Source organism: Zootoca vivipara, chromosome 8, assembly GCF_965207765.1.
Source record: "Zootoca vivipara chromosome 8, rZooViv2.hap1.1, whole genome shotgun sequence".
NCBI lineage: Eukaryota > Metazoa > Chordata > Lepidosauria > Squamata > Lacertidae > Zootoca > Zootoca vivipara.
Window position 1 is genome coordinate 66,932,422 of NC_142591.1, and position 15,390 is coordinate 66,947,811.

At 41.0% G+C, this 15,390-nt stretch overlaps 1 protein-coding gene and 1 long non-coding RNA gene across 3 annotated transcripts in view; one reads left to right on the top strand and one right to left on the bottom strand.

The window, feature by feature from the left end:
* DCAF13 (DDB1 and CUL4 associated factor 13) overlaps positions 1–15,390 on the top strand; it is a 21,908-nt gene continuing 6,518 nt past the window's right edge. Inside the window, exons 1-8 of the mRNA XM_035124545.3 lie at positions 1–189; positions 1,790–1,989; positions 3,362–3,469; positions 4,772–4,861; positions 7,095–7,250; positions 8,113–8,190; positions 10,887–10,969; positions 11,678–11,842. Coding sequence (XP_034980436.1) covers positions 120–189; positions 1,790–1,989; positions 3,362–3,469; positions 4,772–4,861; positions 7,095–7,250; positions 8,113–8,190; positions 10,887–10,969; positions 11,678–11,842 — 950 coding nt within the window. The 5' untranslated portion in view covers positions 1–119. The remainder of the gene's footprint in view (positions 190–1,789; positions 1,990–3,361; positions 3,470–4,771; positions 4,862–7,094; positions 7,251–8,112; positions 8,191–10,886; positions 10,970–11,677; positions 11,843–15,390) is intronic.
* Positions 12,863–15,390, bottom strand: part of LOC148684889 (uncharacterized) — a 20,602-nt gene continuing 18,074 nt past the window's right edge. For both annotated transcript variants that reach the window (XR_015951582.1, XR_015951581.1), the window contains exon 3: positions 12,863–12,994. This is a non-coding gene — a long non-coding RNA (uncharacterized LOC148684889). The remainder of the gene's footprint in view (positions 12,995–15,390) is intronic.

The following is a 15,390-nucleotide window of genomic DNA, read 5'->3' on the forward strand; positions in this document are numbered from 1 at the left end:
TCTCTCGACCCGGAAGTGATTCCTGGCGTTGCTTCGTTTCTGCCTGGTCCATGTGGGCTGCCGGAGGGTAGCGGAGAGAACCGTTTCTTTTCCCATCCCGACGCCCTCAGTCACAGACGATGAAGGTGAAGGTGTTGAGCAGGAACCCGGATGATTACGTGCGAGAAACCAAGCAGGACCTTCAGCGGGGTGAGAAGGGGAATTATTGAGGAGGGAGCGTCGATTCTTAGGAAACCAAGTTAGCCAAGACGCACAGGAGTGGGATTTGGCTCCTCTTGCGTTGCCAGAGTAGCTACCAACACCTGAAGGCGACTCCCGAGTCAGGCGGAGTTTTCCTTTTCTCTTTTTTGCATCGTGCGCCTCTTCAGGCTGAGAGAGATTTCTGCTGGAAGGGGAATCGGGTTGAGAGTTGTACTGTGTACCGTAATAATACCGTACACTTAAAGCACATGACATCTTCCAGAGAGTCATGGTAACTGTAGCTTGTCCAGGCTGTTGGGACTTACAGCTCTGTGAGGGACAAACTGCGGTTCCCATTCTTTTCTTTCTTTTCTTTTTCTTGGGGTGGGGGGAGGGGGAGTTCTGTACTTTTAAAGTATGCTTCGTACACAGCTTTGCACTGTGCCCATTATCAAAAAACCACAACCGAAATTAGGGAGGGAATTCTTTTATACCTGTGAAGTAAAATTTGGTGAAGAAAATCTATGGAGCACTGAGCACAGGGGTCTTTCCTCTCCCTCCCTGTGACTTGGGTTTCATCTCGTTTGCAGTGATAAGCCCTGTGCCATTTGCCCAGATTGTCACTGCATGGTTGCTGGCACAATCGGGGGCTTGTGTGACATTATGGTAAATTTTAATCTCATTGTGCAGAGCACTTAGATTATTGCAATGTGTTCTGTGTGGGGCTACCCTCCAAGACTGCATTGAAACTGCAACTAGTGATGTGGCAGCCTGATAATTAACCAGGACAGCTAGATGGAAACATGAAACACCAATCCTAAAAGCAGTGCACTTGACTGCTTATGTGCTACCAGGCTCAACAACATTCTGGTAATGGCCTATGAGGCCTACACAGTTCAGGGCTCTAGTCTCTGCAGGAGTGCCTCTTTCAGTACCAGTCAATTTGATCCTTAAGATCATTGCTGGGGTGCCGGGGGAACACCCTTTTCATTGACCTCTCAAGGACCTTCTCTGGTGCCATGCTGACTATGGAAAGCCCTCGCTTGAAGATCTGTTTGTTCCCCTCCTTGCTTTACATAAATAGATGTCCATTAAATACATTTTTGTCTGGTTTTCCTGAATTGAAGTTATTTTGTTTTAATACTTAAGACCTGCAGATGATTTTTTGGTGTGCTATAATGGTTCTGAGGTTTCTGGATATTTTGTATGTTGGTTATTATGTTTTATATACATGCATATTTTGTTTTATATGTTATTGTATATTACTCTAGGTTCTCTTGGGAAGACTGGTGATTTAGAAATGTAACTAACAAAAAGAAATAAGAAATTTGCTGAAACTAAATTAATAAATTAAATGGATTGTGTATGTAGTGACTGATAGAAACTTTTTTAAAAAAATATTTGAGGGCTGTTTATGAACAATGTATGCTCATTTAAACAGGATTCTTAATTTACTCAAAGCTAGTAAGGCTGATCCAAAGTATGAGAACATTTTTGTTTTCCAGCATAGTGGTGTCTTATTAACTAGCTACATAAAAGGCAAAAGGAAGCTTTATGACAATAATTTTCTCCGTCGTTTTGTATGTTCGTATGATTATTTGGTTTATAGTTCCACGGAATTATGATCCTGCATTACATCCCTTTGAGGTTCCACGGGAATATACTCGGGCACTAAATGCAACAAAATTAGACCGTGTTTTTGCAAAGCCTTTTGTTGCATCATTAGATGGCCACAGGGATGGCGTTAACTGCATGGCTAAGCATCCAAACAGTTTGTCTACAGTTTTGTCTGGAGCATGTGATGGAGAGGTATGTATAATTGGATAAAAACAACAACCATAAATTGTCAGATCATGTTTTTACTGTGGTTATTCTGCAAGAAACAGAACCTTGCATTTCAGTTATGTGTGTGCCTATAACTATGAGCAAGAAAGCATTCTCAGTTTTAGTGCTTAGGTGCTAAGGTATGCCCTGAAAAAAGGCCTATTTAATGGAAACACACTATATTGGATTAATGATACTTCAACTGTTGCTCTTGTTTCATAGTGTATGTTCTCCTTCCCTCTTGAGACAAGGTATTTGGGGAGAAGTGTAGGAAGGAAGCCTGTGACTTCAGGAAGTAATGATCCAATCTTAGCATGAGGGATTGGATAACAGTAGCTGGGTTGGTTTCAGTTGGTGTTGCTTGTGGATATAGTCATGGAAGGTGCCTAGTCCTGCAATCCTATATACAGGTGCTAGGAAATAAATCCCACTGACCTCCATTGGGACATGTTCAAAGCTAAATTATAACATTAAGTCTTAAAAACTGAACCTCCAATTAAAAGCTACCAGTTTAATGCTAGTCATTCGAAGCTCCTCTGGCAAAATGCTCTGTTTTATTTGTCTGGTTTCTATCCACAATTTTTAAAAATACGGTAATATTTTTATTAATTTTCACAATTAAACATCATCACACAAGTATAAAAAGAGAAAATAAACCAAAAAAAGAAGATAATAAAAAATAGGAAAAAATGAAAATAAAACATTTTCACGCCATAATAATTTCATATTTTAGGATTACTTGGATCCCCCGACTTCCCCCCACTTCCTTCCCTGGTTCTCTTGTATTATTTTAATTTATACATGTCAGTAATTTCTGGTTTTTATCCACAATTGAGCAGCTTCCTGTATTTTGCTGACTGAAATATTGAAAAAATGTTATAGTAGGATCACCGATTTTACTTATTCGATCTGAGCTTAATGCAATTTGCCAACAAAGGGGGGTGGAAACCCTTGCTTACTGAGCTCTGGATGCTCTTGCGAGATCAAATGGAATCATCCAAGATCTCATGGGAGCCTCCATACTCCTCATGTGACTGTCCCAGGGCCCAGCAAGCAAGGTAGAGGGCTTAAAAGCTATTTCCATACAGGGTTTATTGGGCTCTGGAGACTCTCTCAAGATATTGTGGGGCCATCTGAGATGTTGGGTGGCTGGGGCAGTTCTGGGGCTCATTTTGACTTTGTATGATTTTACCTTTACATGCAACCCCCAGGAATATAACCTTCACATAAGTTGTGATCACGCTGTCCTGATCTCTAGATTTCAAAAGGGCATCACACCATTTTGTAATATTGTTCCAAAAAACGGTATTAATGCTGAATTGTTCAATAACAACATGCTGCTGTTTGTTTCCAATAGGTTAGAATTTGGAACTTGATGAAGCGTGAATGCACCCGTACATTGCTGGCACATGAGGGCTTTGTGAGAGGAATGTGTACCCGTTTCTGTGGTACATCTTTCTTCACTGTAAGTATAATAGTGGGAATTATGGAGAAAGATTCAAATGCTTGGTATACTTCTTTTTCTTTGTTACTTTCCACCATTCTTCATTCTGTTTTCTAAATAATAGAATCAATTACCTTTATTTTATGACTCTTGCTTACTACTGCAGCAGCTTGGGGGAGTGGGTCAAATGCAGCCTTCCAGCCCTCTTTCACTGGCCCTTGGGTCTGCCCACTCTCCTTAAGTGCTTTTGCCTGGCTGAAATCTCTTTGAATTGCAATAATGCTTTTGCTTGTCTGGAGGTAAAGGTGTTTTTGTAGAAACCTCTTGACTTTTGTGTGGGTGGAATGCAACCTCTTGGACAAAGGTGAGAGTTGTTACGCCCATTTTTGCCCCTGACTGTACCCAGAAAGTTGAGCATGAGGGAATGTGATCTTGCAGACTAAAGAAGGTTTCCCACCTCTCTAGGTTTTACTCTTCCATACTAATGCTATGAGAGGCGAGAGGCGGGGGAAGACCTTCTCCCAGCCACCACCTTGCCTGCCTCCCCCGACACGGAGCGCAACTTTGGAGGTCTCCAAAGTTGCGCTCCGTGCCGGGGCTGCGGGGCGAGAGGTGGCGGCGGGGGAAGACTTTCTCCCGCCGCCTCCTGCCTGCCTCCCCCGACACGGGGCGCAACTTCGGAGGTCTCCAAAGTTGCGCTCCGTGCCAGTGGTGCGGGGCGGGGTGGTGGCTCTGGGGAGCCAATGTAGGTCTTTCAGGACCGGTGTTATGTGGCCAGATGCGCGGGGTATAAATAATAAATTATTATTATTATTATTGCCTGATGAAGTCTCTCCCCTCGCAGTTTTTCCTCCAGGAAGTAAATTTAAGATTGACTGCACACTTGTGGACGTGGGTGGCGCTGTGGGTTAAACCACAGAGCCTAGGGCTTGCCGATCAGAAGGTCGGCGGTTCGAATCCCCGCGACGGGGTGAGCTCCCGTTGCTCGGTCCCTGCTCCTGCCAACCTAGCAGTTTGAAAGCACATCAAAGTGCAAGTAGATGAATAGGTACCGCTACAGCGGGAAGGTAAACGGCGTTTCTGTGTGCTGCTCTGGTTCACCAGAAGCTGCTTAGTCATGCTGGCCACATGACCTGGAAGCTGTACTCTGGCTCCCTCGGCCAATAACGCGAGATGAGCGCCGCAACCCCAGAGTCGGTCACGACTGGACCTAACGGTCAGGGGTCCCTTTACCTTTACCTTATGCACACTTGTTACTTTCACATAAACATCAGAGTTGTAACTCTCTTACTATGAATACAATGTTTTCTTCAAAATCATTAGGTTGGTGATGATAAAACAGTGAAGCACTGGAAAATGGAGGCGCCAGATTATGGGGAAGCAGAAGAACCGCTGAATACAATTCTTGGAAAGGTATTACTTTATTCATTGTCTTGTTTTGCTCTCCCTTTCCTTCTGTGTTTAAAGATACAGATGAAGGTATTGTTTTACAGGAATATGAGCGGAAAACTATTGACCTTGGATCTGTAGTGTCAAAGATGATGCAGGTGTCACTGAATGCTATTATCGGACAATATTCCCATAAGCTGAGTGCCCTTGCAATGCTGGTACAAAGCCTCTGTATGGGTTACTGTAGTTTATATATTAGATTTTTATGCTGGCCTTCAACAAAAATGGTCATGGGTTGATTTAAAAAAAGAGAGGGAAGAAGCATAATACAGCATAACCAAAATCATTAAAATAATTATCATAAATTACATGGCATAAAACACCATAAATGTGAGTTAACCCATCAGCCACTAAAAATTCAGCAGGAAGATGGGTTTTTAACTCAGTATCTGGAAGAATACTAAGGGTGAGATTTAGATCAGGCACGGAACAACCACTGAAAAGGCTGCAGGAAGAATCAGGTTGTTGTAATTTCCTGCCATAACTCTTGTGTATTTGTGTCCTGGTGCAGTAAGTTGTAGAATTCAGCTGCATATATTCATACTAGTGACAATTATCCCCATTTCCTTAAAGTTCAGCAAATAGGTATTCTGGAATTTCTGGATAGTGGATTTAGCTTTTAAAAAATAGGTCCACTCAAGTATAGTGACTTGCTATGCTGTTGCCTCTTGTGGGATTTTATTTGAAAATGTGATAAAAAAAAGCTTGTGCACACAAATGGGGGAAAAATGGTTGCAACTTTTGAAGTACCGTGTTTCTCACATTTTAAGACGTGCCTATAAAATAAGCCATGGCACGATTTTCTGGAGGCAATGAAATATAAGGCATCCCCCCAAAATAAGACATGCTGGGGTACCATATTGTTAGTGGTGGGAGCAGGTCTGCATGGTGCTTCTGCAGCGCGTGCCTCGCCGAGCGCTGCTGTCTCTCCCGGGTCCCGCTGAGTCGGGACTCCGCGCAGTGCACGCTGCTGTCTTTGCCGGGTCCCGCTGAGTCGGGGCTCGGTGCAGCACGCGCTGCTGTCTTTGCCGGGTCCAGCGGGAGGCCCCGCCATCCCCACGCGGTGCGGCATCCCTGCGGGTGCTGCCTCAGGAGCAGCGAAGCCACGGCGACCCTCCCGCCCCCGCAGGCACCCCGACGCTCGCAGCGCAGCCATGGCGCGGCGACCCGGAACTGGTCCCGCAAGCGCTTCCGGGTCGCTGCGCCTCGGGTTTCTAAGGAAACGCAATCCGGAAGCGGAGTTTGACCAATCCGCTCTAGGCTCCGATGGGGCAGCAGCCTCTATGCTTGCGCCATAGAGAGAGCGCCGGCTTGAAGCTCTGGTGCTGGTTTGTTGGCTCTGCTTTTGAGTCCGCCCGCAGCCAGCACTGCGGAGCTTGGTTTGCGTGCAAAAAGCAACAGCGCCGAAGGAGATGCAAAGGTAGGAGCCTGGGAGGGGGAGAAAGCCATCCCGAGATAGGCACCCCCCGTTCTGGTTTAGCGCGATTTATTGCAATGACAGCTCAAGGCAGCACAAACGCTGCCCTGTGAGTTTTAAGAGTAGTGGCTGGGCAAAGCAGCGTGCGCTGCACCGAGCCCGACCCAGCAAAACTCTCTGAAAGCTTAATACCGGTAAAAAATTAAAAAGCTTAACAAAAAAATAAGACATCCCCTGAAAATAAGCCGTGGTGTGTTTTTTTGGAGGAAAAATAAATATAAGACATGTCTTAAAATGTGAGAAACACGGTAGTTGTAGAGCTGTACTCATGGTTAACTGTAATATTTTTGTTTTGAATAGCTATACTGTTCTTCCTAACCAAAGTTATTGGAAATGACTTGCAATATGTCTGAATTAATAAAACAGACAAGTGAGACCTTAAGGGTCCTTCATGGGATGGGGTTTCCTTACCGAGATTGCTGCTGTCTCTTGTACCTGCTGGCACTAGATGCAAGAGGGTGATGAGGCAAGGGTGTTTACAAGCCTCCACCCTTACTTCAGATGTTCCAGCTGCTACTCCGCTGCTGAATTTCTGGGTCACAGGAGGTTTCAGAAGAAATAAATCCAGCTCAGCAATGGCTGCTGAAGCAGGACTCCCTTACCCTGACTGTTTTAGATGTATCTTGCGGCTCCTAGCATTGACACTAAGCACAAAACCCTCTCTGAGTATAAAACCAGGAATTCATTGTTGGTACTGTTTTTTATATTTGCATTTTAAAGACTGTGTACACTGGAATTGATCACCATTGGAAGGATCCTGTTTTTGCTACTTGTGGTCATCAAGTTGATATCTGGGACGAACAGAGAACCAGTCCTTTATGCTCTTTGACGTGGGGAGTCGATAGCATAAGCAGTGTCAAATTCAATCCAATTGAGGTAACAACTTATTTATATATATTCCACTGTAAGTACTGTCACTAAATGTTTTAGTACCAGCAACATAGTAAGCGTTGCTGTATAAAATGCAGTTGTATATCCTGACAGAGGAATTGGAGCATAACTTGGGTAGATAAAGGTGAAGGAAGACAATGAGTGACGAGGTTTAAAAGACCGCAGAAAGGCAATGGCAGACCTTCTTGCCTGTGCTTGTTGCAAGTAGATTTTGAGGAAGGATTTTGGAAGAGGAGAAATGGCTTGATGGACAGTGAGGAGGTGGAGGTAAATGTTCACAGAAAAGGCAGTTGCAAAGGGAGCAGAACACAGTCTTGGGTGAAAAGGTAGAGATGTTTAAAACTAAAAGTATTAGATTTCCCAATTGTAAAGTAATATGGGGTCATTAACCCTAAAAAGAGCATCTGTTAACTATACATATCCAAGGATTGCACTCATTGCATACACTGAGCAGTTTTAAGAGTTCCCCTGTCATTCCTTCCACCCACTCAGACTACTTTTAGATTCTCCTAGGTTTTAAAATCAGTTTAAAAGCATGAGATCTGGGAAATGTCTTGAGCTTTATCCCCTCCACATTATCTTCTTCTTTTTTTAGCAACAGTAGATTAAATAAAATAACTTATGTACTGCCTCTGAAAATTACACTGTTTAAAAGATAACTGTTGTTATTTCTTTAAAATTAATAAAAATTATTTAAAAATAAAAAATAAAAGATAGGGCTGCTGGTTTAAACAAGTCCTGTATATATTATACCTTTTCCAGTTAGCACTTAACAATTTTGTTTAAGAATTATTTTGTTTTTTGCTTGAAGATATTTACATTACTTGATATGCAACTAATTTTTCAGATGTACCTTTTGGGAAGCTGTGCTTCAGACAGGAATATTGTGCTGTATGACATGAGACAATCAACGGCATTGAAGAAGGTAATGCATAATCTTCAAGATCCTGTGACTGAAGTGTCTGTGTATGCATTCCTTGCACACGCCTTTTCATTTTGGAAGGGAAGTTATCTATTAAGTTCCACTGCTAAGGAGCTCCTTACTTTTCATAGTGCTTAGTTGGGTGCAAGATTCTTTTAACATAGAATTCTTTGACATGTAGCATATAGAAAATGTAGCTTTTCTGAGATCATTTTAGGCCAGCATTGAGAAGCCTTTGCCCACAAGGCTGTTTCCCCCCACATCACATCCAAATAAGGTGCAAATAAGGTGTGCAAATAAGGCAGATAAATATTTGACTACAAGGGAACAGTGGGCAGCCTTGAAAGATGCTCCCAAATGTTTCTTGGCAAGCGGGGATTTCCTTTGAATAAACAGGACTTTTCTAGCTGGATAAATGGGTGTTTACAACAAGTCTCCACTTGCTAGGGATTTAGTCTTGTTTTAAAAGTATTTGTTGTTTTTGTGTTTTTATGTAAATTGCCTTGAGGTGGTGGTTTGAAAGATTGAGGGCACTAGGAGAAAGGGACGACAGAGGACAAGATGGTTGGACAATGTTCTCGAAGCTACGAACATAAGTTTGACCAAACTGCGGGAGGCAGTGGAAGACAGGAGTGCCTGGCGTGCTATGGTCCATGGGGTCACGAAGAGTCGGACACGACTAAATGACTAAACAACAAAAATAATTTAATGATAGTGCAAATGATGATGATGATGATGATGTGGAACCAATCCCAGTGTCAAATATAAAATGCACAATGCGTTTTAGATTTGACACTGGGATTGGCTCCACTGGGGAGCTCCCACACACAACCCATCCCTGCAGAAAGCGGGGCTTGCAGTCATTGTTGATCAACTGATCTATACTGACAGCAACCCCTACAGTGTTTGGCTGCACTCCAGAGTTGCCAATTGGGAAGCTCCGACTGCATCTTATCCCTGTTGAAAGCAGAGGATCAACTAAAGGAATCTTTCATAGTAAGCTGGCCTGAGTTCAAGCTGGTCTACTAAGTGAAGCCCTTCTACTGATGCCCTGGTGATGTCAGGTGATGGATGGGTGAGCACCCACCTATCAAAAGTGGCCTGTGTAGGGTGGTGTGTAGGGGAACACCTGTTGGGCTGCATTCAGTTCCCCACCCCTGCTTTTAGACTACTGTAGGGGGATAGTGGAGGTATGAAGAATGCTTTGAACACAATACCTACCCTTGGAACTCTTTGCCTGTTGAGATCAAGCAGGCACCTTCACTGCACTCTTTTCGACGCCTGCTAAATACATTCTGGTTTAGACAAACCTACCCAGAAGCTTAGAAAGTTGAGGTCATTATAATCTGTTTTAGTATCGTAACTTCTGTATTTTTTTAAAAGTTTTTAAGTATTGCTGTATATGTTTTTGATTTTATTGTTTTACCTTCTTATACGCCACTTTGAGGTTTTTATAATCAAGTGGGGTGTGTGAGTGTGTACACACATTAAAATAGTGTGGATTTGGAAAAGGACAGTACCATGGGCACCTCTCCATACCCTTATGTGTCACACTTCCTTATACTAATTTCTGTTTCTCTTAGGTTGTGAGTCAGCAAGCTGGAGTCTGGCTTTTTTTAAAAACCTGTGTAAAACACTTAGGCTCTCTTTTTCCGAAATGTCATTGCTATGGAAATGGAACATTTCAATACACAACATTGTCTGTGGATTAGAATAGATCATACAACACAATTGAAATTTTGTTTGTGTGGTTTGTTCAGTTATTTGGTAAATAAATGGTACAAGATCATGCTATGCAAATAGTTTCCCCACCGAAAAGGAGATATTAGAAGCCTCTTCAAGGTTCAGTAAAGGTGAAAGGTATTCACTGAGATAACAAACTTCCTTCTTTGGCTTACAATATCTCCCAGCTGTCGCTACTCTTGCCTTTTAGACCGTACAGCATATGGACTGCTAAGGACGTTTCAACTAATCAGCCTTCTGCCAAGTAGGGGTCTGGCTAGAGTAAATTGTCAGTTTTATCCCTTCAGCAGAGGATCAGGGGAGTCTCTTTTCATTGCCATCTGGCTTTTTTTCAAGCCTTGTTACAGAGTTTCTGATCAGCAAAGCAAATTACTACCAGTATGTTCCAGGGTCTGCATTTAAACCAGTTAACATAATTTCACAATATCTACCCTCCATAGAAATCTACCCCAAGTAAAAGAGGAGTCTCCAAGCCTATAGTTTTCATTGGTGAACTATTACCTCAGTAAAGGAATTGTCATCATATGAGAAAAAATTATTGTGCATTATGGTTTTTCTGATAGCTTTAGAAACCTAGGTGAGTTTGAGATCATGGGACCTGTATTTTTTGAGTTGTCCTGGCTTCTGTGAACAAGAATCCATTGGACAAATACACTTGATGATATCCTGTCATCTTGTCCAGTCTTCTTTTCAGAGGGTTGCTGCTGCCATGAATACCTTATTTTGAATCTGCAGTTCTTAGGCTGCATCCTGGGTAGTTTTTTGTTTTGTTTTTTACTTGTAAGTTTCTTTACATATGCTTAATTTTTGGGAAATTCTTGATGCCGACACCAGCATATTCTACACCTTGCACAGGCATGTTCGAAACTTGTGGAACTTGTACCAGTTGTAAATACATCTGTATAACTTCTAATAAATGTTTGAAAAATGTTTGAAAAATATTTACATTTCCTCAGGTTATCTTGGATATGAGAACAAATACGCTTTGCTGGAATCCCATGGAAGCTTTCATTTTCACTGCTGCAAATGAGGACTTCAAGTAAGAAATATTGTTGCCTTGCTTGCTCTCTGTTTAAACTTCTGTAGTTATTCAGAACATTTGTAATTTTAAGTTTTGACTTCTGCTTCTTGTAAGGATATGATTTTTATAGAAGTTACAAAGAGGCTGTTGGATTTTAACTTTTATCTGGAATCTAAAAAGCTACTTATTTTAATTATTTTTACTTGTTGGTTTTTCCATCTTTTTGGACCTTCAAGATGTCCAGTGTATGATAATCAATTTGGCAATTCCTTCAGTAGACCTTGGAGAAGGGAAATGGAAAAGAAAGCAAAGCAGAAACAAACAATGCCTGGATGAAATATTGGGCTCATAGCAGATAAGTAGGGGGTTCAATAGATCATAGCACTTATGTCAAGATGAAGCTCACTCAGAGCAGAATTGGCCTCTAAGGGCAAAATGTACTCCTGGGGTCCAATGGACACCTGCCATGCTTGCTTTGTAATTTATTTGTTCAGAGGAGTGTACAAGAAAAAAATACAAAAATAGAAAAACTACTCCAATGCTTTTAAATTCCTTTTTTATTATTATGACACTTCATGATACAGGCAAAAAGCCAGACATGTGGGTACAAAGATTTTGAAAATACATTTGATTATGCTAGTATTCAGCCCCTGGAAATGAAGCCTTACCTGAAAAATTGAACATAATGGAATTAAGTGTAAAGTGTTAACTTCCTTTCTTTTGCAGCTTATATACTTTTGATATGCGATTTCTTGACAAGCCTGTAATGGTTCATATGGATCATGTGTCTGCAGTCCTTGATGTGGATTACTCTCCTACTGGGAAAGAATTTGTGTCTGCCAGCTTTGATAAATCTATTCGCATTTTTCCAGTAGACAAAGGTCATAGCAGGTCAGTGATTTTACAAATAGGCTTCTCTTGGGACCCCCTCCTCCTTTCCCATCATTCTTAATGGTCTCATTAACTTATTTAATGTGTTGATTATCTTGAGGAAGGATATAACCTCCTACCAGTAGTTGCTTGTTGCTTGCACTGAAAAAGTATTCACCAGCTGTTGAATTTCCAGTTGAATTGTCCAGTATTTCAGTACTTCCTATTCGTTAGAATGTATATTGAATTTACAAACTAAAATTGATTGGGTTATAAATTCTACTTTAGATTAGCCTAATGACGGGCTCACTCAGTGGGATTTTTGCTTTTGCAAATCCACTCTTTCAAGAGTCTTGTATCATGTATAACGGTGAGCTGCTCAAGAAACAAGTCATTTTTCTTTGTGTGGAGTGACCTTATTTCTTATGCTATCTGTCAAATTCTCCTGTGAGGCTGGGAGAGGTCAACATCTGACCCAATGGCAGGATCCACTTCCCTACCCTTACTTATGTAAAGTAGCTTTGTTTTCCTTCAGAATACAGTCATACCTCAGTTTAAGTACTTCGCGGACCCATCTGGAACAGATTAATCCACTTTCCATTACTTTCAGTGGGAAAGTTTGCTTCAGATTAAGTACGCTTCAGGTTAAGTACAGACTTCCGGAACCAATTGTGTACTTAAACTGAGGTACCACTGTAGAGCTTTGCTTCTCAGGAGTTCAAAAGATTATAAAATACATAATTAAAGGAAACAGTTAAAACACAATATTGTGTTGAGACACAGTAAAGTCATTCAAACTCAGAAAATAATGTATATGTGTATTGGCTTCCGGGATCCACATAACCTCTTTAATGATATCATTTTAAAAACATGAGTTTTGCATAGCAGTAATATTTTACTTATCAAAGGCACATTGCTGAACCTATTTGTCTAATCCAGGAGGCTTCTTTCACAGTCCCAGGGGCTCATAAGCCATGGCATATTTTGTGTTCCTAATTAAGCTGAATGTGAAACTTGAGAAGACAGAAGAAATAAGAGATACTCTGTTTATTAAGTTCATTAAAAGCCCTTGGCAAATGAACCAGATGTTTGTGTGATTAAATGAAAGAATCAAGTTATTCACCCATATGCTATTGTATTGCTCTTGTCCTCAGAAGAGTGATTTTTCAAAACCTGTGACACAAGCAAAAGGCACAAATAATATATATATATATATATATATATATATATATATATATATATATATATTAAAAAAGGGTTAGGTGAAAGAAGTATCTGAAATTGCATACAATATTTTCTTATAATAATAAGGAGAGTAGAGGGCACCAATAAAGGCCTTTTCTATACTTTTATCAGACTGGCATGACTGCTGTTAAATATGTCATGAAGTTAATGATCTAAAATGTTAAGGAGTATTTGGACCATTCTTTAAAAAACTAATAATTTAAGCAAATGGGAGACTTGCTCTTTAGTTACTCTCTTTTGTCTACATAATACATGTATATGAAAAACAGTCAATCTCAATAAATTGAATTTGTTGGTTGTTATCATACTACTGTATAACTGTATAACCTTATTTTATATGTGCACAGCCCAAAACTCGTGGGGCTCTGGCTTGGTTGTGAGGTCCTCCTGAACTCCTTAACTCATATATAAGCGTGCACACAAGCACATACTTCTTTTCAGGCAAAGCTCACTGAAAATATGGGGTGAGATTCAGTATAGCAGAAGAGGGTATCCACTACAACCCCCTGTGCACCCCCAAAATCTGCTCTGGTGCTTTGGGAGACTCCTCTTGGGCAGATTATGGGGGCATTCGGGGACTGGAAGGGGAGAAGAGAAACCACAATTCCAATTGCACAAGCAACTAGAGGATGAATATTGTTTGATGTTGCCCACTGTTTATAGTTGAAACTATAAGCACCAATTAAAATTATATAACACTATATGATAAAAATCTATATAATAAAATGGCCAAGAACATACTTCAGAACTGCATCTCCCTTCATCTCAGAGCAAGATTGTTTTTTTAGTAGCCTGTGGTGGCAGTGAATAATAAAATAAAGCTATGAATATGTATTCATGATTGTAATGTGCTTTAGTTGCATTCCATTCTTAATTGAAAACAAATTAGACTACTGGGGACATAAGCAAAGTCTCCATGTAAGTAGCAATTATCATCTATAGCTGTTCTATGTCTTATGTATTTATTTTTAAACAGTAGACTTGAATGAAGAAAAAATATAGGTTACAATAAATAATATAATCAAATGAAAATAATTGTAAATTGTACATAGTTGTTAAATAATTACAAGATGCGTACTCTGCGCCTTTATAAATATTTTAAAGTATAATTTAAATCAGAACAGAGTACTTGTGCTCTAATTTAAGGCATTAGATTCAAGAGTGGAACTCATTTTGGGTAACACTACTTTTGCAGCTCCTTTTTCTCCCCCTTCCACAAAAAGCCATTCCCGTGGATTGAGGGACCCTTTGGAATATTATTAGTTGTTGTTATTAGATGATGATGATTGAATTGTCTTATATACATGTTTCAAGCCAATGTGCAAGATCAAGAAAAGAACTATTAAAACCCCCCAGTTAAAACCAAAAGAGAAAACACCAGCAGATATATACCGTGTTTCCCCCTTTTTAAGACACCGTCTTATTACTTTTTTTTCTCAAAAAACCACAGGGTGGCTTATTTTTGGTGGGATGTCTTACTGGTATTTTTATTATGAGTCTGAGTGTGCGTCACTGGCCCAGCCCTCTCTCCCCAGCCCTGGGATGTTCGCAAAGGGCTGCTCTCTCTCTCCTCTGATGTGGGGACTCACTTAATAGCAATCTGCTACACTGGAGCTTCTTAAATCTAAACCAGTATAATGGAATCTATCTGTGTGATACAGTACTAGCAGTAGCCTATACGTAAAAGCAAATAAGGATCTCTACTAGCCAGCTGCCCGAGACTTAAGTTCCAACAGTCTGAAGAACAATGTAACACTTTGTAGTGATAGCAAAGAAGCTACCTGCTGAGAACAAAGAAGCCAGCTAAACAGCAATTAAGATTGCTGACTTGGTAAATGGTAGCAATTAAGAAGCAATTGAGCTAGCGAGGTGAGTTAAATTTTTGTGGGTAAAGGAAGCTAGGACCGGCAGTTTAACTTTTGTGCTCACAAACAGCAAGACGGAAAAAGTCCTTATTTTAAAAAAAAGTCCCCAAGGCAAGGACTGCGATCCAGACTACTTACAAATCCTTAAAGGAGCAGCTCCACAGACAAGCAAGCATAAGGTAGAAAGGAAGGCTGCTTTATGCCTCGGTAAAAGCAAGGAGACAACAATCAGACACAGGAGACTGCCGCGCATAGAATGGAAGGGAAAGGTGGAGGGAAGCGAGAGGTGGGTTCTCTCTCTCTCTCTCTCTCTCTCTCTCTCTCTCTCACACACACACACACACACACACACACACACAGAGAGAGAGAGAGAGAGAGAGAGAGAGAGAGAGAGAGAGAGAGAGAGAGAGTCGCGCACACGGAGATCTCCCTTAAAGGGAAAACAGCCTTTGCATTCAA